The sequence below is a fragment of the Balaenoptera ricei genome, chromosome 7 (assembly GCF_028023285.1).
Source record: "Balaenoptera ricei isolate mBalRic1 chromosome 7, mBalRic1.hap2, whole genome shotgun sequence".
NCBI lineage: Eukaryota > Metazoa > Chordata > Mammalia > Artiodactyla > Balaenopteridae > Balaenoptera > Balaenoptera ricei.
In genome coordinates this window covers 114,961,599-114,982,999 of record NC_082645.1, presented here as the reverse complement: position 1 = coordinate 114,982,999, position 21,401 = coordinate 114,961,599, and the positions used below count along the sequence as shown (strand labels likewise).

The window sequence follows — 21,401 nt, the reverse complement described above, 5'->3', positions numbered from 1 at the left end:
GTATTTTATTTTTACAAGAGATAAATAAACTGACACCAAGCATTGTAGATGGATGACCGCAACAAAAGCAGCAATGATTGCAATTACCAAACACGAAACACACTCATACTATGTCCTAATATTGACATTCAGTCCAGTAATCCTCCACTGTAACAGCTCCTTTACTTTGCAGTGAAAATTGATTTGTATATTTTTTGCCTCTGAGTCCTTGTGGGATTTTTTTTTTTTATTCAAACAGAAATTCACAAAAATTATAATCATCCTCATCAGTTCACTCAGTCCCATGTAATTTTTTTTTCATCTTGATCTTTTGTTAGCACTTTTATGAATTCATCAGTTTTCCATTAGAGTTCTGAACTCCATTTTATCTATTTATTTTATTTTATTTTATTTTTTTGGCCACACCGCTTGCAGGATCTCAATTCCCCGACCAGGGACTGAACCCAGGCCACGGCAGTGAAAGCCTGGAACCCTAACCACTAGGCCACCAGGGAACTCTCCCGGCTCCATTTTAGACAGCTCTCTTAGCAATACTGACTCCATTTTTATCTTCCTTTTCAGGCCTCAGAGGCCCCATCAGCTTTGCACCTTCCTTGTACCAAGCCTACACCTAGTGTGTAAAGCCAGACAGCCAGTAACCAAAGTAACCGAGGTGCCAGAGCAACTGCCACCCCGCCCCCAGGCTCTCTGTCCCCGGGGTCAGATTTGCCAACCACTGGAGACAGCAACTCCAGCCCTCAGACTCGGGTACACCTGCCTCGGCCACCCAGCTGCCACTGACAAGTCCTGGGGCACCCGCGCCGCCCAGGCCCCTGTGCCACCTCAACCTCTGTTCTGGCCCCAGGCACCTCCCAAGCCTGAATCATGACAACCCTCCCTCGGCAGGGCCTGTTACCGTGTTTCCTGAATGTGTTCTGCCCACGGCCACTTGCTTTCCGTGGTGATTACGTGTCAGCTCCTTCCCAGCTTCCTGTTCTGTTCCTCTTCCTCTCTGCTTCGATAGCCAGCAGTTCTCTTAGCTGATGCGCACAAACTAAAACCAAAACCACCCTGTTGGTTCCAGCTTTATTCCCATCAGAATCTTCTGCCCAATGTCCTCGTGTGAGCGTCCTCCTCCTGCATGGCTGCCCCCGGTCTCGGGAAGCCCTGGGTGTTCCTGACTATATCCTTGCCCATCGATCAGCTCCTAAAGCTGCATGAAAGTCATCTCTGAACCACCCCTCCACCCCGCTCTTCCTTCCACCATCCCACACTGCACCCCGCTTCCCTGACTGCTCCAGACTTCCAGGCTGCCGGAAGCACAGGCTTTTTCTGACACTCCTGCTGAATAGCGTCTAACATCCCTCCCGTTGGAGCCCAAGCCCGGAACCTGCACAACTTTGCGGGCTCTTGCTCAGAGCAGTTCCTATCACGCCTGCATTGTTTTGCAGGCACCTCTCTTATCCCCTCCTTAATTATCACCTCCTCAAGAATCCACATTTGTCTTATTCATCCCTCAGGGCTGCCGCATCCCGCCCACACTGCCAGGTAGTAGATGCCTTAGTCAGAACGAGCTGCCATGACAAAATAGCACAGACTGCGGGGCTTCAACACTAGACATTTATTTTCTCACAGTTCTGGAGGCTGGAAGCCCAAGATCAGGAAGCCCAGGATGGCTGCCTTCTCTCTGTGTCCTCACATGGCTTTTCTTTGGTACCTGTATATGGAGAGAGAGAGAGACAGAGACAGAGAGCAGTATCTCTCTTCCTCTTATAAGGCCAACAACCCAGCAGGATTAGAACCGACCCCATCCTTATGAACTCATTTAATCTTTTTTTTGTTAATTGAGGTATACTTGATGTACAATGTTATGTAAGTTTCAGGTGTTACAACATAGTGACTCACAATTTTTAAAGGTTATACTCCATTTATAGTTATTATAAAATATTGGCTCTATTTCCTGTGCTGTATAATATATCCTTGTAGCTTATTTATTTTATACACAGTAGTTTATACCTTTTAATCCTCTACCCCTATCTTGCCCCTTCCCCCTTCCCTCTCCCCACTGGTAACCACTAGTTTGTTCTCTATATCTGTGAGTCGGCTTCTTTTTTGTTTTATTCACTAGTTTGTTGGATTTTTTAGATTCCGCATATAAGCGATATCATACAGTATTTGTCTTTCTCTGTCTGACTTATTTCACTAAGCATAATACCCTCCAAATCTATCCATGTTGTTGCAAAAAGCAAAATTTCATTCTTTTTTTTTATGGTTGAGTAGTATTCCATTGTATACATATATACTACATCTTCTTTATCCATTCATCTGTTGGTGGACACTTAGGCTGCTTCCATATCTTGGCAATTGTAAATAATGCTACTATGAATATCGGGGTGCATGTATCTTTTCGAATTAGTGGGGTTTTTTGTATATATACCCAGGGGTGGAATTGCAAACTCATTTCATCTTAATCACCTCCTTAAAACCCCATTTTGAAATACAGTCACATTGGGGATCACGGTTTCAACATATGAATTTGGAGGGGAAACAATTCAGTCCATAGCAGTACCCACTAAATATTTGCTGAATTATAACAGTAGTCAGTGAATGTCTTTCTATCAGCGACCACGTGTAAGACACTGTGCTAAGCTCTCAGCATGAACTGCCTCATTCATTCCTTGTGATACCCCGTAAGGGAGGTCCTATCATTATCGCCATTTTACTCATAGAGAAATTGAGAACAAGAGAGGTGAAGTAATCCATCTGCAAGTCAGTGGCAGATCTGAGATTCTAGCTCATGTTTGCTTAATCTCATAACCACTATGCATGCTCCACACTTTGGTTTAGGTGGGCCCAGAATTCTGTGCTGGACTCTGAAATTCTTAGGACAGAGTCTTTGCTCCGTTCACCTAAACCCTCCCCAGCGTCCTCTCTGGAAGCCCCTTGGGCCCTCGTCGCAACAGTTACCCGGACCACTGTTGGAAGAAGCACAGATGCAGGAGTAGCTGGGTTCCAGGACTGGGGTGCTGGTCCCCTGCATAAAGTTTCAGATGACCATTCTAAGGGTCCTTGGAGACGTGTGTGGACTGTAGAATCAGAACAGGTTCCTGGTAGAATAGAACCTGGTGGAGTAGTCTCACCCAATCCACTAGGCTTTTTTTGTGAACTCAAATGTCACTTGATGACCACCTGGTAGAGGTGTGGTAGAGGGGGCCTTGGCTGGTTATCAAACCATCAAACTGCAAATCCCTCCCCACCGGAAGGTACTTGTTCTCATTGTAACTGTGACCTATTTGATGTCCCAGATCTACAGTTCCAAGTCCTGGTTTGCAAAGAATTTCCAGGTGCATGTTCCTAAAACCTCGCTTTGGTCTTACCACTCCCCTACTGAGAATCTTCGAACAGCTCTTCCTGCCTATAGGACAAAGTCCAAAATCCTTTTCTTGCAAAGACTCTCTAATCTGGCCACTACCTGCTTCTCTCCTTGTTTCCCATCCCACTCCTGGGGACCTGGCAAGAGTCCTCCTTACTCCACGTACGGATTGGCATCTACTCCCACCTCTGCACGTTATAGCTGCAGAGCTTGAAACGTATGTAACCTGAACCTTGACCTCTGGACCTAGCTCCACCCTCCAGACCAAGATCTCCTTCCCTTCCATCTCTCATAAACCCCAGTCCTTGCCCCGACCCCGCCTTTTACCCTCCCACGTCCACACAGTTAACCTCTATCACATCCTAGACTCCTCTCCTCGGGGCTTTCGGTTTCCTCATCACCCCTCTCCTCCTGCCACACCTCCCTGAAAACCTCCAGCCAGACTCCCTCCTGACGGGGCTGCTGACCCTCAGCACAGAATTCTCCCTCCAGGACAAACCCACAGCTCCCAACCAGCATGGCGGCCAGGGTCTTCCAGACATGGCTTCTGCCTTTTCTGTTGGCTGCCCTACCAAAGGCTGCATTTTTCCAGTTGACCTGGCTTTCCTACCTCACCTCTCCACACTCTTCAGAGCAGCTCATTAAAAAACCCTCATTTTGTACCACAATGTTCATTGCAGCTCTATTTACAATAGCCAGGACATGGAAGCAACCTAAATGTCCATCAACAGATGAATGGATAAAGAAGATGTGGCACATATATACAATGGAATATTACTCAGCCATAAAAAGAAATGAAATGGAGGTATTTGTAATGAGGTGGATGGAGCTAGAGTCTGTCATACAGAGTGAAGTAAGTCAGAAAGAGAAAAACAAATACAGTATGCTAACACATATATACGGAATCTAAGGAAAAAAAAAAAAAGGCCATGAAGAACCTAGTGGCAAGACGGGAATAAAGACACAGACCTACTAGAGAATGGACTTGAGGATATGGGGAGGGGGTGGGGTGAGATGTGACAGGGTAAGAGAGTGTCATGGACATATATACACTACCAAATGTAAAATAGATAGCTAGTGGGAAGCAGCCGCATAGCACAGGAAGATCAGCTCGGTGCTTTGTGACCACCTAGAGGGGTGGGATGGGGAGGGTGGGAGGGAGGGAGATGCAAGAGGGAAGAGAAATGGGAACATATTGTATATGTATAACTGATTCACTTTGTTATAAAGCAGAAGCTAACACACCATTGTAAGGCAATTATACTTCAATAAAGATGTTTAAAAAAAAAAAAAAAAACCCTCATTTTTCTGCCCCCAAACAGTAGATGGGTCTCCCACGCCACCTTCGAATGTATCCACGTCTGCCTCTAGCCCCAACGTCCTCCTGTACTTCTCCAGGGTTCCCTTGTCACCCGCTGGGACAGCTCCCAAAGCCACCCTGACCCTCCTGGATTTTCTTCTCTCCCCTTGTCTCACTCCTCCCCCTCCCTCTATAAGCAAGCTTAACATTTTTCCATCTTAAAAAAACCACAGTCTTCCCTGCCAGTGGTTCTCAGCCTTGACTGTGTATTTGAAATTGGCCCACCCCAAGCCAATTAAATAGAAATCTCTCTGCTGGGGTGCAGACATCCCCTGACTACTCCCAAGGGAAGCTAAGACTGAGAACTAGGCACCCACCCGCCTCCTCCTTGCCTGGGTATCACCCTGTCTCTTTGCCTTAACTGATGACTTTTTGGAATAAATTGTCCTCACTCACTGTCACATTGTCATCGCCTCCCATTGAAACCTTCTCATCCGGATCTCCAAGGACTTCCTTCTCTCAAGTCCTCGTCACGGCATGAGACCCTGCAGGCCTCTCCCGCCTCCCTACAATTCTTCTGGTTGCTCCTCCAGTTTTCCATCTTCCTCTCTGACCATCCCGTCTCATCCCCACCTAATATACTGGCACTTCCCCAGCTTCTGTTCTCGAACTTCTCTGTGTCTATCCCATGCTCTGAGGGCATTTTCCCCACTTACGGCTTCCAAAACTGCATTTCCCGCCCTGACCTCCTTCCTGAGCTCCCGTCCACACTTCCTGCTGCCTCCGTGCATATCCAATGGACACATAAGCCCCACCTCATCTGGATTTTCCATCTTTACGCCAAAAACCAGTTCTTCCACATGCATCGCTTATCTATGTAGATTACTGTCACCAAAACACCCAGTCTCCCAAGCCAGAATCCAAGTGACATCTTCATCCCCACCCACATCTGATGGATCACTGAGCCATAGAACCCTCTGGAATCCACTCCCTTCGATGCAGCCCCACCTGTGCTGGTTTCATTCCACTCTTGCATGATTTGTCCCCTGGACTTTTTAAGAGCGCCTTCACCAGCCCGTCCTCCCACAGGTTCCTTCCCACCCTACCCATACCTGTCGTTCTGTCCTCTGCATTTCTACCAGGGCTCTCTCTCTAAAATGCAAATCTGAGTCTGCCATTCCTCCAGGTGAAATCCCCCGATACCTTTCCTCTAACGTTGGATGAAATGCAAGCTCCCTGGCAGGTCACACCAAGTGCTTCAAGGTCTCCGGCTCACCCACCTTTCCTGGTCTTTTTCATCCTCTCCCCCACTCACTCCAGCTCTGCTACGACCACATCGGGACCTCTCGTGTGTCCATTCATCCCTTCACTCATTCACTTAACAGATATTGACTGAGAGCATGCCATGTGCCCAGACACTGCCCCAGACCCCAGGGCACAAACCCTCTGCCATCTTGGAGTTTACACCCTACGTTGGAACTTGCCCTGTGCTGTGACACATCCACAGTCTAACTCCTTCCCAGCCAGGCAGGAAAAGGGCAGACTCAGGAACCTGACCTCCTGGCTAGGCCACTTACGAGCTTGTAAAATCACAGTTAAGTGGCTTAATTCCTCTCTGCCTCAGTTTCTTCCTCTGTCAAATGGGGGTGATAACAGTGACCTGCCTCACAGGATTAAATGAGTGAATGCCTGCAAAGGGCTTGGAACAAGACCTGCTGCACAGTCAGGCCTCAATAGACATTCACTTTTGTTTTATACCCTCAGCTTAGTGCCTAACACACAATGAGTATGTAATACACGCTTTCTTGTTGGATTAAAGAAGAAAAAAATATATTTAGCACATTGAAAGTTAGGTTCTCACTGAAAACCAGTGGCCCTGATGTTACAAAACCACACTCAGAATGTCACTGAAAGATCTAGAAAGAAGAAAGATGCTTCCCACGTGGGAGGAATGTGATTCAGGTGACAAAGGCTAGCTGAGCGCCCTCTGACCCAGAGCTTCCTTGGGCAGAAGGGAGGGCTTGATGGCTCAACCAATGGCCCTTAAGGAGTGAAGGAAAAGGAAAGGAGGTGACGGTGGTCAGGTTGCCTCCTTCTTTTGCTGGGACCCTTGAACTTCTAGTGCAAGACAGGGGTCGTGGCAGGGATACCCATAGGGGCCTGATACAGTCCAGGCGAGGACTGTGTGAATCTGAGCCAGTCACCCGCCTCCTCAGTCCTCTGCTCTGATCTCGTCAGATGAACAAAGTTCGAATAGGTAATATTCAAGGCCCTTCTGACCTCTGCGATTCTAGAACTTTCTGTATGTGTGTCTACCTCTGGTCTTTAACCAGATTATAAACCACATCAGGGAGAAAACAAGGACCATGATTTATGAATTAAAGAACAAATGCATGACTTAATCATTTTTTCTGGGAGCTCAGCTGTGTAAAAGTATAAAAGAGGAAAGCCATTTCAGGGCATTTTAAGCTCATAGTGGGGAGTTGTGCTTTCCATTTACAAACTACACGTTTCAAGAGAATTCAACTATTCATCTTTGACTCAATAATTCCTTTCAGGGGATTCAGTTTACAGAAATAACCACAGACAAGGACTAAGATGTACTCACAAAGGTATTCATCTCAGTGTATTTATAACAGGAAAAATGTAAGTAACTTCAATCTCTTATATTCAAGGAATGGTTAAATAATTTGTGGTATGTCTCTCTGATGTATTATCTTTTGAGAGAAAATGATATGGAGGAAATTAATATGATATAATGTCAAGTGGGGATAAAAAGCATGACTGATTTTTCAGCATAAATCTCAGTTTGGGGAAAAAAAGAAAAGTTCACAGATAAAAGACCAGAAGAAAACGTGCTTCTGGTTAGTGGGATTATGGGTGGTTTTTTCTTGCTTCTTTGTACTTCCAAATGTTTGGCATCTATTACTTTGAAACCCTCCCCTAAAAACAGTACAAAAATGGAATTTGAAAAAGTAACACCTTGCCAAAAGTACAGTCAGCTTTCTCACCTCTTCTTGGAGCAGCGTGATTTAAGTATCACATTTAAATGCTGGATTCCTTCCTTTCATCTTCTCGAGCGGTGGGGATGAGACACAGGTGGCAGTGTGGCCCCAAGCACTGAATTCTTACGATGCAGCCCAGGGGCCTTTGAGCGCTGAGCTCTCCAGCTCCTCCTGGCTCTGCATGAATCGCTGCTTTCTCAGGCATCCCAGGCTGGCAAGTCCGCAGACCAGGGCTACATCCCAGCTCCGCCTCCCGCCTGCTCTGGTGAGACGATGAGGGAATGCTGGGGAAGGCGGCATGGTGCCCAGGGGCTAAGGACACAGGCTCCGGAGACAGGCCAAGCAGAACTCCATGCCCCAGAACCCGCACGCACATACCCCTTTGAACTTCTTGGATGTTCAGGAAGAGATGATGAAGACAATTCAGAACAGATGTGGGAACATTGGTCTGGGCTCAGAAAACCCAGTTGCTCTGCTGGCCTGGCCTCTAAGCGGCTGTGTGGTCTTGAGGAAGTCAACATGAAGAGCTGGTCCCTGGGGGACGAGAGGATAGCAGAGAAACTCTGAGTGAGTGCATACGGGTGCGTGTGTGTGCACATGTGTATGTGCGTGTGTGTGCACATGTGTATGTGTGCATGTGTGTGTGGCTTTGGCATGATTAAAACTCTTGGGGGAGAGGCAGACTCTGCGTGACTGTGATGGACCGCACCAAAGACGACTCTTGTGGCTTTTTCACTTTTGGTCTTGACAAATTTCAGATAGCGTCCACTGTCATGAGACAGGCTGTCCAGTGGTTGATCTATCCCATGATCTTCCCGCACCTGGCACATACATTTGTAAAAAGGACAAAGGCAGGTGTTGGACTTGCCAAGAGCGGAGGGCGGCAGCCTCCGGATGGAGGGCCCGTGCACACAAAGGCTGCAGAAACTCTCTGTGCAGCTTCATGACTTTAGAATCTTGTAAAAATTCATTGGCAGGCTTTCTGTTAGGTTATACTAATTAGAAACCTATATTTAAGCTACGGAGTGGCCAAGGAGGGACGAGACTCACCTGCCAAGGGCCCGGAGATGTTGTGGTTTGGCGCAAGGATTTGTGACAGAGGAAGGGGGTTTGTTGAGCCAGGGCCAGGGGTGGACCACGGCTAACAGAGGAGGGCCCAGCTGTAAGAGATTAGCAGAAAACGAGTGGGCTGCAACCCACTGGCACCAAGGGAAGGTTCATTGAGACCCCGTGGACCTTTATTCCAGGCCCAAAGGACATCCTCTTCTCATTGTTTTGACCAAGTTAGACAGGTGTGCCCAGCCGTACCTTCTCCTCTGCAGGCAGAGAGAAAGCCTGGGCAAGGAGGAATTTTGCCAACCTCTCACTTCACCACCCTCATCTGGGGTCCAGGCCTTAAATCCCACCAGCGCCATCTGTGTCAGTAAGACCACCAGGGTAGCAAAGAAGGTCTTGCAGAACTGAGAGGAGCTTCCTGCATCTTAAATAAAGTACAGAGCAGGTTGGGCTCTATACCAGGGTTTCTCCAAGTTCTCAAACTTTTGCATGCATCGGAATCATCCGGAGGGCTTGTTAAAACCCAGCTTGCTGGGCCCCGCCCCCAGGGTTTCAGATTCAGAAGGTCTGGCGGATTCAGTAGGACCTAAGAGTTTGCATTTCTCACAGCTCCACAGGTGATGTTAGGGCTCTGGGGCCCATGCTGTGGGAGCCTCTGCTCTATGGGGCAGAAGGAAACCCATGAAGTGGACCCCAAGGGCAACACCAGGGAAAGGCCAGAGACTAAGTTCCCGGGGGCTGGCAGCCAGCTGGACGCTGGTGAGGTCCTGGGTCCACAGCTGTGGCTCCTTGAAGTGTGTTGTTGTTTCTCCTGGGCTTCAGCTCAAGTGTCACCTCCTGTCACTCTTGACCACGTTTACATTCTCTATATCACTAACCTGTACAGAGTTGCATTTCCCTCTAAGTTGCTTATGTGTCTATCATCTACTTTATCCCACGACATCCAAGTTTCTTGGGGACAGTGGCTCTGTCTTGTCACCATTGAATCCCCAGCTCCCAGAACAACATCTGGTCCATGGCTGACACAATACCCCGTTGTGTATCGGTGGCCTTAGCCATCCTAGGGAAGCAAACTGAACTCTTGGCACCTGGAGCGGGTGGTATGGGAAAGGTGGCCTTGGCCATGTCGCTGACCCTGATCTGCTCCTGGGTCCTTAGCGGGCGGGTTCTGCAAAGTCTCAGCAATGCGTGTGGCCATAGGAGAGGCCATAGCAGGTAGCTCTCAATTCTCCACTGTCATTTCCCATGAGCCTTCAGGCGTCTGGACGGTACAAAGAGGCAAGTAAATGGGGACGTGATGGAAATGATGGCCCTGTCCTGGGGGTTCTTAATAGTGACAAGAGGGGCTTCCCTGGTGGCGCAGTGGTTGAGAATCTGCCTGCTAATGCAGGGGACACGGGTTCGAGCCCTGGTCTGGGAAGATCCCACATGCCACGGAGCAGCTGGGCCCGTGAGCCACAACTACTGAGCCTGCGCGTCTGGGGCCTGTGCCCCGCGACGGGAGGGGCCGCGATAGTGAAAGGCCCGCGCACCGCGATGAAGAGCGGTCCCCGCACCGCGGTGAAGAGTGGCCCCCACTTGCCTCAACTAGAGAAAGCCCTCGCATGAACCGAAGACCCAACACAGCCAAAAATAAAATAAATAAATAAATAAATAAAGTAGCTATAAAAAAGAAAAGTGCTTTAAAAAAAAAAAAATAGTGACAAGAGCTCCGACTCCTTGGCGCTGATCGTGTTTCTGAGCTCTGTTCTCTGGGCGGCAAGGTATCTGGTGGCCTCCTCCCGCTTTGAGGAGGTCCCTGGTCCTCAGGAATCCTGCCCCTATTAGAGAGGCAGGGGCTGTAGAGATGGCCCAGGATGCAGCCGGACTGCACGGATCCTTCACGTGGGGCTAGTTGTTGGAGGATGGCTGCTATTTGACCATGAATAGAAGGGCCCGGATGGGGCCGAGGATTCTTAGGATACTGGTGAGCTCGGCCTTGCTTTCAATAGGCCGTGAAGGCCTGGGCGCTACCCTCCTGCCCACAGAGAGTAACTCTTGGGACATGGCCCAGGTTGCTGTGGGCTGACTGGCTGGAGTGGAAGGTTGCCATGGTAACATAATCTATCTACCCTCTCCTGGGGGTTTGGAGGATGGAGTCCTTTCCAGATCGTGAAGATCCTGGGATGGATGGGGGATTCTGCAATCTCGGGAAAGGTTGTGACAACAGGGGTGATAGATGTCAAAACTCCTCTGTCTCTTCCTTTGAGCCGTCAGATGTCAGGATTGACCAAAGAGAGGAATTAAATGAAGACATGACAGAAATGATCCCTTTTCTAGCTTCTCTTTCTCTGTATGTTTTTTGGCCACTGCAACCTTGAGGTGTCCTGGGATGTGTTGTCTCTCAGAGCTGACCACAGAAGCACCCCCTTCTCAGTTGCTGAGGCAAGAAGAGCAGGGTTGTATTGGTTTCTTATTGTCACTGTAAAAAACCCCCGCCCACTTGGTGGCTTAAAACCACACACACTTATTCTCCTCTAGTTCTGAAGGGCACAAGTCTAAAATCAGTTTCCCTGGGCTAAGGTCAAGTTATGAGCAGGGCCACGTCCCCTCCAGAGTCCTTCCTCGCTTTTCCAGCCCCCAGAGCTGCATTGCTGGCATTCCATGGCTTGTGACTTCTTCCATCTTCGAAGCCAGCAGTGTAGCGCTTTGTTTCAGTGTCACGTCCTCACTGTCTGTAGTCAGCTCTCCCCCTGCCTCCCTGTGCTATGGACGTGTGATCACGTCTATGTCCCACCCGGCTCACCCAGGATGGTCTCCCCACCTCAAGATCCCCAACTTAATCCCATCTTCAAAGTCCCTTTAGCCACGTAAGGCCACAGTCACAGATTCTAGGGATCACGACGTGGACAACTTTAGGGGTCGTTACTCAGCCCACCATACAGGCCTTGTCAGGGCCTCGGTGCCTCCTCCCCAGTGGCAGGTATGTCAGCAGACATACCAGCTCACCAGCCTCAGAACCCCTTCCTCAGTGGCTTCCCAGAGCTGGTCCCCCAGGCCCCAGGAGTCTGGGCCACAGTCGCTGTTCCTGGAAGACCAAGAAATAAATGTGGAGAGGCTCCTGTGACCATCACAGTTGAAAAGGCCACACCAGAGGCTGCAGTTGAAGGTGGCGTGCAGACAGAGGGGCCGCACAGCGGAGCTGCACAGATCTGAGGTGGGCACTAGCTGCTCTGAGATGAATACCTGTGAGAACTGGGGCCAAAGGGGGCTCTCCAAACCTGGAGCCCCAGGTCTCCCTGCCTTTGCTAAGGGGAGTGCGGGCAAGGCCATGCTTCCCTGTCCCCTGCTGTGTCTGTGCCCTGCTTCTGGGGTCACCAGGCAGAGGACCAAACAGGGCTGCTCCACCAGCCTCCCTCCAGCTGGGGCCTGGCAGTGGATGTACAATGGCCTTGCACAAGGGTACACACACACACACACACACACACACACACATTGCACCAGCCCCAGACGACCCAGGCAGGGTCATTGGGCTGAAAACTGGCCAAGGCCCTCACCCACAATGTGGCACAGCCTAGACCCGTGTAATTGATTTGGGGGCCATCTTCCCCAGCCTTCAGAGTCTGAACTATTTCCAACATTTTCACCCCAGCAGTCCAGGCCTGAAGCACACATTCTTTGTGTTTCCTTGTTTATTCATTTGTTTGACAAGTGGTTTTTAGGGGAAGTTAGGAGGAGGGGAGGGGCCTGCTGGAACTGTGTATCAATCTGTGTGTGTGTGTCTCTAAGGACACAAATTACAGTAGAAATTCAGTTTCACTAAATGTAACCTGGATTGGATCCCAGAACAGAAAAAGGACATTGGTGGAAAAACTGGTGAAATCTGAATAAAGTCTAGAATTTAGTTAATAGTAATGTACCAATGTTAACCTCTCAGTTTTGACAACTGTACCACAGTTATGTAAGATGTGAACATCAGGGGAGACTGGGTGTGGGGTGTTCGGGAACACTCTGTACTAACTTTGCAACTTTTCCATAAATCTAAAATTATTCCTCCCCAAAAGTTTATTAAAAATATTCAGTTCCAAAGTTTTACAACCCAGTACAATATACTGATTTGGAGGTTTAACTACCAAATCCACTATTCAGTTCAATGTTTATTTTTTTATTGAGGTATAACATACATAGAGTGAGGTACACAAATCTTGTGTTCACAGGTTGTTGAGTTGTTTTTTTTTTTTAATAAATTTATTTATTTATTTATTTTTGGCTGCATTGGGTCTTCGTTGCTGCACGCGGGCTTTCTCTAGTTGTGGCGAGCAGGGGCTACTCTTTGTTGCAGTGTGCAGTCTTCTCATTGCAATGGCTTCTCTTTGTTGCAGAGCATGGGCTCTAGGCACACAGGCTTCAGTAGTTGTGGCACGCGGGCTCAGTAGTTGTGGTTCGCGGGCTCTAGAGCGCAGGCTCAGTAGTTGTGGTGCACGGGCTTAGTTGCTCCGCATGTGCCAGTGCTTCTTGATCTTTATGTTCACTGGAATAACTTGAGGAGTTTTTGAAAAAATACCTGTGTTTGGGCATCAGCATAATTTAAGAGCTCCCCAGGGAATTTGTTTTTTTTAAATTTCAACATCACTGATTTCTGTTCTTTTTTAAAAATATTTTATTTATTTACTTATTTTCCTTATTTTTTTTTGTTTTTGGCTGCGTCGGGTCTTAGTTGTGGCACACAGGATCTTTCATTGAGGCACGTGGGCTTCTCTCTAGTTGTGGCCTGCAGGTTTTTCTCTCTCTAGTTGTGGCACGTGGGCCCCTGAGTGTGTGGGCTCAGTAGTTGTGGCATGCGAGCTCTCTTGTTGAGGCGCACGAGCTCAATAGTTCTGGTGCGCAGGCTTAGTTGCCCCCCAGCATGTAGGGGGAATCTTAGTTCCCTGACCAGGGATCGAACACGCATCCCCTGCATTGGAAGGCGGATTCTTTCCCACCAGACCACCAGGGAAGTCCCTCCCCAGGGAATCCTAATAAGCAGTTGGATTTGAGACCCACTGACCTCTGTGAAAGGAGAGAGTTTAAGAGAGTGAAGCTTTGCTTGGCAGTAGCCAGATGCCTTATCTTATTCCTGCTTCATCTCAAGACCTTAACAGATGATTGACTCTTCCAGGATAATCAACAGAGGTCAACCCTGGCACAGTTTTTAGTGGGTCTTTCCCTCTTAAACCTCTGGTGTGCCTGGTACAGTCCTGGTTAATGCCCATTGTCTTGGTATAACTATTAATAGCATCATCCTTTCCCTCTCAAAAGTGTCCCAGTTGGGATACTACACTATAGGGCTGCCCCCCCCCCCTTAAACTTCTTGAGGGTGCCCTGCCCCTGGCTTGCAAGCCCTCATACTCACCCTCCTAATCTGGCCTCAGCCCCCCACTTACAGCTCCCTTTGTAGGGTTTGGAAGCCACCAGGAGGGCATCCCCCAGACAGAGGGGCCTAACTTTCCATCCCAGCAATGACCAGGCCCTAATTCCTCATCCTTCCAGCTGGATTTCTTAAAATCCTACACAGAGAAGCAGTAGCAGGAGGCCAGTGCGGGAACCACACCCAGAACTAAAGCCACATCTCCAGCTCCCCACACTGCGAACAACCCATCTAACCACTGCCTGGCCCCACGGAGACATGGCTCAGCCGTAAGAACCCACGGCCGCTGTCATTGATCCCCCGTCATCAAACGGTTAGACTGCTCTCATCAATAAAAGAGCTGATTAGAGGGGTTCTGATGGGGGCGGAGCACAAGTCCACTCTACCACAGGGACAAATGACAAAGGCCCCTGAAGACCCCGGAGGTCAGACAAGAGCCAGCCTCCTCCACCCAGGAGGGGCCCTCTCTCAGGTTGTCACCTCAGGACAACCTGGGAGTAGCCTTCTCCTGCTCCTTCTCCACGGCAAGGACTATACAACACAGAACCCCCTCCCTTCTTAGCCTCCACACGGTGACATACATGTCACCCCAAAGACTGAGTGCCCCAGAGCAGCTCTGTGCCACAGGCGCACATCCAACAGCCCACCCCCTCCCTCCCTCTCCATTCTTCTGAATTACCTGATTCATTGGAATTTCGCTCCTACCTTTAGCCACATCACCTATAGAAGAATAACTTATGATGACTGTAGTGGGTAGAGTGGTGGCCCCCAAAGATATATCCATGTCCTAACCCCAGAGCCTATGAATGTGACATTATTTGGAAAAGAGTCTTTGCAAATGTAATTAACTGAAGGATTATCCTAGATCACCCTGGATTATCCAGGTGGGCACTAAATCCAATGACAAGTGTCCTTAAAAGATACAGAAGAGAAAGCAGGGAGGAAGGAAGAGAAAGCCATGAGAAGATGGAGGCAGACATGAAAGTGATGCAGCCACGAGCCAAGGGAGGCCTGGGGCCACCAGAAGCTGGAAGAGGCCAGGAAGCACTCTCCCCTAGAGCCTTGGGAGGGAGCACAGCCCTTTGAACACCTTGATTTTGGACTTCTAGCCTCCAGAACTGTGAGAGAGTAAATTTCTGTTGTTTTAAGCCACTAAATTGGTGGTACTTTGTTACAGCAGCCCTGGGAAACTAACACAACGACGTAAGCCAGCTTACTTTTCCTCGCCTCTGCCTTACCTCCCTGCAGGGCCGTTCCCCATGCTCCCTGCTCTGAGGCATTGAGGACACGCACAGAGACATGGACAGACAGACAGACACACACAAACATACGCACACACACACAAACATACGCACATACACACAAACATACGCACACATCTTTGCTAATTTACAGCTTTGCCCCAGCCTTTGCCCAGGAACGTGATGAGCATTTGCTAAGAAGAAATGGGCTGGACTAGATAATTTATCAAGACCTGCAGAAAACCTGGGCTGGGGAAAGCAGGCAGGCTGAACCAAGGGGCTCCAGGAGGCCAGGTTCCTTCAGTTTCTGGGCTGCAAATAGAAGCCTCTGGGAACGCTGAGACAGCGCAGGCGGAAAGGAGCCCAGAGACAGACTCGCACTTGCACACCTTCGACGAAGGGAACAGAGAAGCAGCCTCCCAGGTCCAGAGGCACCGGGAGGAAGGAAGCCGCCAGCCTCTCAGTGGGGAGAGCCCTCTTGCACAGTACACAGTGGGCTCACTGCAGCAAAAATTCAGCTGGGAAGGCCTGTTTCAGGGTGAACATGACGAAGACGATCTCCTTGTAATCATCCGATTCGTACAGACACCCAAACCGGGGTGACCCATTGGGGCCGGCGCCCATTCTCTGGAGGTCTGAGTAAGCGCAGCTGCCCGGGGCCAGCAGGGTGGGCTCCGACCAGGCCAAGGGCGCGGGGGGCTGCCAGTTGAGGTACACGCCCAGGTTGGCTCTCCCCCGTGGGTCAGTCGGGTGCGTGTAGAGCAGCCACTGGTCTGGGGATTCTGATCCGCACGGGGGCTGGGGAAGCCAATGATGCTCCCTTGGCAGCCGTGGGGAGGCTCCACGAGCTTCTGCCCTGCCTGGGTCTCCCCGAAATCGAGCCCGTCGTTGGCACTCTGGACCTGGACCCTGGCTCGGAGGGGGCTTCTCGCATTCAGGTACACAACCCTCCGTTTCACATCCCCAACTTGGGCCACCTGGCACTCCAGGGTGTCCCGGGCCACGAATTTCCCTCTCGCCCACATGTTCCCGTGGTCATGGCTGACCAGGCAGAAGGAGGAAGAGGAAGGCGCCTGCAGGGAGGGACAGTTGCAGTAAGCGTAGGCTGGCACCACCAGGCTCTGCGTCGGGCTGTGCAGCTGCAGACAGGGTCCCGGGCCCACCGCGAAAGTGGCCCAGTCCTTGTGGGCCGGGCCAATGACGGAGTCCGTGAGGTCCCTGACGGGGCTCCAGGACCTCCCGTGGTCGGTGCTGGTGACCTGGCACAGCCGTGTCACGTTGACCCTGGTGTGGAGCTGGTGGTGCTCAGACACTTGCCCAGGGATGGCAGTGAAGAAGAGGAAAACGGTCCCTGTCTTCTCATCGTACAGGGGGCTTGGGTTCATGGAGCGGTGGCCCTCCATCTGGGCTTGGGCCACCGCCTCCTGTGCATGCCACTGCAAGTGAGGAGAGAAGGAGAAGCACAGCTTGGAAATGGCCAGTGACAGTGACAGAGGCTGCACTCTGGGGGGCGGTGTGGGGTTAGGATCAAGGGTCATGGAGGAGAACGCTTGGTCCAGTGCTCATTCACCCTCACAACACCTCCCAGAGCTCCGCCTCACTCCCTCTGAGACAGCCCAACCCCACCCGATCCCACCAACATACATCCAGGGCACCTATGATGTACTAGACCTCAAGTACAAAGATGATTCAGGCACCAGCCATTCGCAGCTCCATCCTGGCTCCTTCAACTTACCAGCTCAGTCCAGCTTCCCATTCTTGAAAAGTAAAGCCCTGGTAATAACTACAATATTCTGCCTGTGTGTGACAGAATATGACAATCGCCTCCCACCTTCTATACACCATCCTCTATTAATGTGGCCTAGGAGGGGGCAGCACCATGTTGCTAGGACTCACCGTGAGCTTCCATAGTCCCCGGGCGTATGTCATAGATGCTGCAGCTCTGCTGTCTATCCCTGTTCATTAATAGCTATCCCCCAGTGAGTGTTTCTCAGGACAGACACCGTGCCAAGAGTCTAATGTCCATAGTCTCATCTAACCCTAACCTCTAACTCCTGGCGGACAGGTATTACGATCTCCATCTTACACCTATAGAGTGAGAGGCTTAGATAAGGTAGATGAGCTGCCCAAGGCCGTACTTCTGGTAAGCAGTAGAACCAGGACTTGAACCCAGGTCCATCTGCTTCAAACCCATGCTGTAAACAACTACAAGGACATAATGACCACAAAGTAAAGATATTAAACCCTTCATATGTGAAAAGCCAGCCTTGGGTGTCTTCATCAGAATTACTTGATCTACATGCTGGAACTTCAGGTTGCAAGCAATCACTCCAACAACCCACCCCAGGTTAATTTTACTCAAAGGATCAACTCCCTCCCAGTTATGTGATGCTGAACTAGTCCTCCCTCAGGTTCTCAAGGATGTAGAGAAACCTTTCCAAAATCAGTTTCCCTGACTGACTTGTACTAAAACAGATGCAGCTAGGCCAGCCGGACTTGTTCAGGGTGAACCCATGTGAGATCCGGGCGATCACTTGGGGATACCTTCTCTGTCCCATCCTTGATGGTCCCCTGGGTCGCTCTGTCCCCCAGACCTCAGCCATCTAAGGATGAGCTGGTCCCCATATTCCCGGCAGAGCAATCACAGCCACTTGCTGCCTTACCCGGACCTGGGGGGTGGACACGTCGTAGCTTCCCTTGCGCAGGACAATTAGCTTCGCGTGCTCATTCTTCTTGCTTGTCCGCCCTTCCGCAAAGGCCAGCAGGGTCTTTGTGAGGCAGGTAGAGCAGAGCGGGGATCCCGCAGGCATGGGCTCCCAACTGGAACACTCTCTCCCTCTGCAGGATGGGGCAGGACGCCACGGGGCTTGAAGGAGGGCACGGGAAGAGGAGATGAGTCCCCTGTAGTCACGTCCTGAGAGGGGGCCAGAGCCGCCCTCCGGGGCAGGTGGAGCTCACCTCACAGGCGAGCTGACTGATGCTGGGTGGCCTGTCCTCCTCCCACACAGGGTTCATCCCCCTTTATTGCACTCCAGGCCCCTGTTTACTGACCCTCACATGCCTCCCACGGAGTTTGGCAACACCTCTGTCCCTGAGATGTTAGGAGCGGGTATTTGGAAAAGAGTGTTTTGTGTTGTATTTTTCTTACAGGTTGACAAACCTCCTCATAACAGATTTGTGATAACCTGCAACTGTTTTTGGCAAACCCATCAATCAAACACCGAGCCCCGGGTGGGGTGGGAGGGCCTGCCGAGTGACATTCTGCAGCTGTCCAACTGCCAGAAAATGACACATGGGCGCTTTTTATAACTCCAGAGCCCTAGAAATTTGTCTTAGAAAAAAAAAAAAAAAAGGGTAGTGCGGGGTAGTGGGGGAAAACCTTGATTCTTAAGGTTCTCCTCCCCAGGCTGCCTGAGGCTAAGGCCCAGCTGTGCCCCACGTGTGGGATCCACCCCTGAGGCAGGGACAGGGCGATGGGAATGGAACAGGGAGGCCCTGGGTGACAGGGCTCACCCAGACTCAGAGGATCCTCCAGAGCTACGAGAAAATAAAAATGAAAAATAAGCATTTGGCCCAAAAGGGTGGCAAGGGCTGGAGATAACTTGGTGACCGTGCATGACAGTGGACTCCGTGCTGGGCCACCTGGGTCCCCTTCAGGGGGCTGAAAAGAACGTCCTCCTCCTGGTCATACCCCAGAAAGCACTGTATCTGAAGACTGGCCTGGCCAGAATATAAAGACCCGGTGCCCTTGTCCTAACTCAGATGCTCTGAAGGGTCCCAGCACCAGGGCTCCCTGTGGGCTCAGCTGAGGCCTCCCTGGGGCTCGCGGCCCAGCTTCTCCTTCTGCCCCTCCCACCACCCTCCCTTCCTTTGCACAGCACTGACCCCAGGAGACTCCCCTACAAACCACCTGTGTCAGAGCCTGCCTCCTGGGGAGCCCCACCTCCAACGCAAGTTTGGGGAGGGAAAGTAGAAAGCAGGGTGAGCCCTAAGAGTCACACAGCTTCTCCTCTGTACACCCTTTCCAACTGCTTGCATTTTCCCTACCATGTACGTATATTATCTATTTAAAACTTAATTTAACATTTTTGAGAAAGAAATGTAATCTATCAGTATTTTACTCAATCCATTATGAATATTATTGTTTGGACAATGTAAAAATATGTGATTGCCTAAACATGGGTGGAAGAACTAAGTCTTCATGATAAAATCTAGACCTGCAAAGGGCAGTCCAAGAAAACAGGGCTTGGAAGACATAACAGTAGCTAAGTTGACATTTTGTTATGAAAGATATATTAAAAATAGAAATAAAAATCTGGGAGAAAGGTGCAGTTCAACAGTGTCCTCTAGAAACTTGATCAAGGGTTTGTTTAAGCTCTTGGGTATTTACCTAGGAGTAGAAATGCTGGGTCATATGGTAATTCTATATTTAACTTTTTTTTTTTTTTAACTTTTTGAGGAACTACCAGACTCTTTCCACATCAGCTGCACCATTTACTTTCCTACAAGCAATGTATTAAGGTTCTAATCCCTCCACATCCTCATCAACACTGGTTATTGTGTCTTTTTTGATAATAGCCAAGCCAGTGGGTGTGAAGTGCTATCTGACTGCGGTTTTCATTGGCATTTGGTACAATGATGACTAATGATGTGGAGCATCTTTGCATGTGCTTATTGGCCATTGGAGCTGGACTTTAGCTTGGAGGTAATGGGAAGATTTCAAACTCCTTTAGGCAAGGGAGTGGTGATCTCACTTGATGAACTTTTGAGGAAGTCTCTCTTTTGGCTTCAGGGTACAAGGGGACAGAAGGAGAGTCTGTTGCAATTTTCCAGGTGAGATAAAATAAAAGCCTGGGTGGAGCGGAGACAGTGACTGCTGAAAGAGGTGCTCAGCTCTTAGAGATGGGAAGCAGTAAAATTAATAGGGCTGGGAGCGCAAATTAGGGAGGAGTTGAGAATGTCCCAGTTTAAAATAGGCTGAATTGATTTCCACAGCGTCTGTGACTATTTTCTGGATTCCTCTTTTAGACTCTAATCTCCTTCAGGATGGGGAGAAATTTATTCATTCGTATTGCAAAAATTTATCGTGTTCTTACCTTGTGCATTGCATTGTTCTAGGAACTTGGGATGCTTTGTGAATAAACAGAGATCCCTGGCCTTGTGGAGTTTGTGTTCTAATGGGGATGGGTGGGGTTACTATTATTGCCCCAAACCAAATAGTGGTCACTAGGCCTGGGACCTGTCCGAGCACCTGACAAGGATGGCCTTATTTGACCTCACAAATGCCCACAAATGCCCTGCTCTGTAAAACCTGTGAGGCTGACAATGGTTCCCCTGCGGAAGAAATGCTGGCCTGGAGCAGGAGAGCTGTGGACACACGCGAACCCCACCCCCTCTGGGCTGCTAGTGTAAGTACTCGTCATGTGTGTATTTAGAACCAAAGCCGGCACAGGACGGGGGGTGGGGAAGGAAAAGGGGCCCTCAGTGTCCGCTTAAGGACTGTTCTCTATCCTCAGCAACTCAGCGCTGGCCCAAAGTCGCACACCCATCAGCAGCACCAATCCCCAAATGTCTTCATAATAATAACAGCAAACACTTAAGTGGCTCTTACAAAGTGCTGGACACTCTTTAAATACCCTACAATACTTTTTAAAATGTTTTGTAAATTGTATTTACAAACTGTATTATTTATAATACAAATTACAAATACTTATTCATTTAATCCCCACGACACCCCCGTGATGTAGACACTATTATTATCCCATTGTACAGATGAGAGAACTGAGTTCACCTAACCCTTCAGTGTCCAAGCTGGAGCTAAAAAACACTTCTAACCCCGTGCAATACTGCCTCCAAGAGGAGTTCTGGAAAATGCCATCTTCCTGAACCTCATTACATTTCCAGTGATGCTTTGACACCACGTGTAAGTAGCTGGCCCACTGGACCCAGCTCTGGCTCCAAACTGGCAGCGGCCTCAGACTGGCTTAGTGGAAAGAGAACTGAATTAGGAGTCAAAAACTTCGAACTCTGGTCCTAGTTCCATTCCTAACAGGTGTGTACC

General features: G+C 49.6%; 1 protein-coding gene across 1 annotated transcript in view; it reads right to left on the bottom strand.

Moving 5' to 3' along the window:
* Positions 1 to 15,838: 15,838 nt before the first annotated feature.
* The window catches only part of NEU2 (neuraminidase 2), a 6,145-nt gene continuing 582 nt past the window's right edge, over positions 15,839 to 21,401 (bottom strand). Inside the window, 4 exon segments of the mRNA XM_059927554.1 lie at positions 15,839 to 16,131; positions 16,134 to 16,776; positions 18,004 to 18,115; positions 18,117 to 18,206. Of these exon segments, the coding sequence (XP_059783537.1) occupies positions 15,839 to 16,131; positions 16,134 to 16,776; positions 18,004 to 18,115; positions 18,117 to 18,206 (1,138 nt within the window).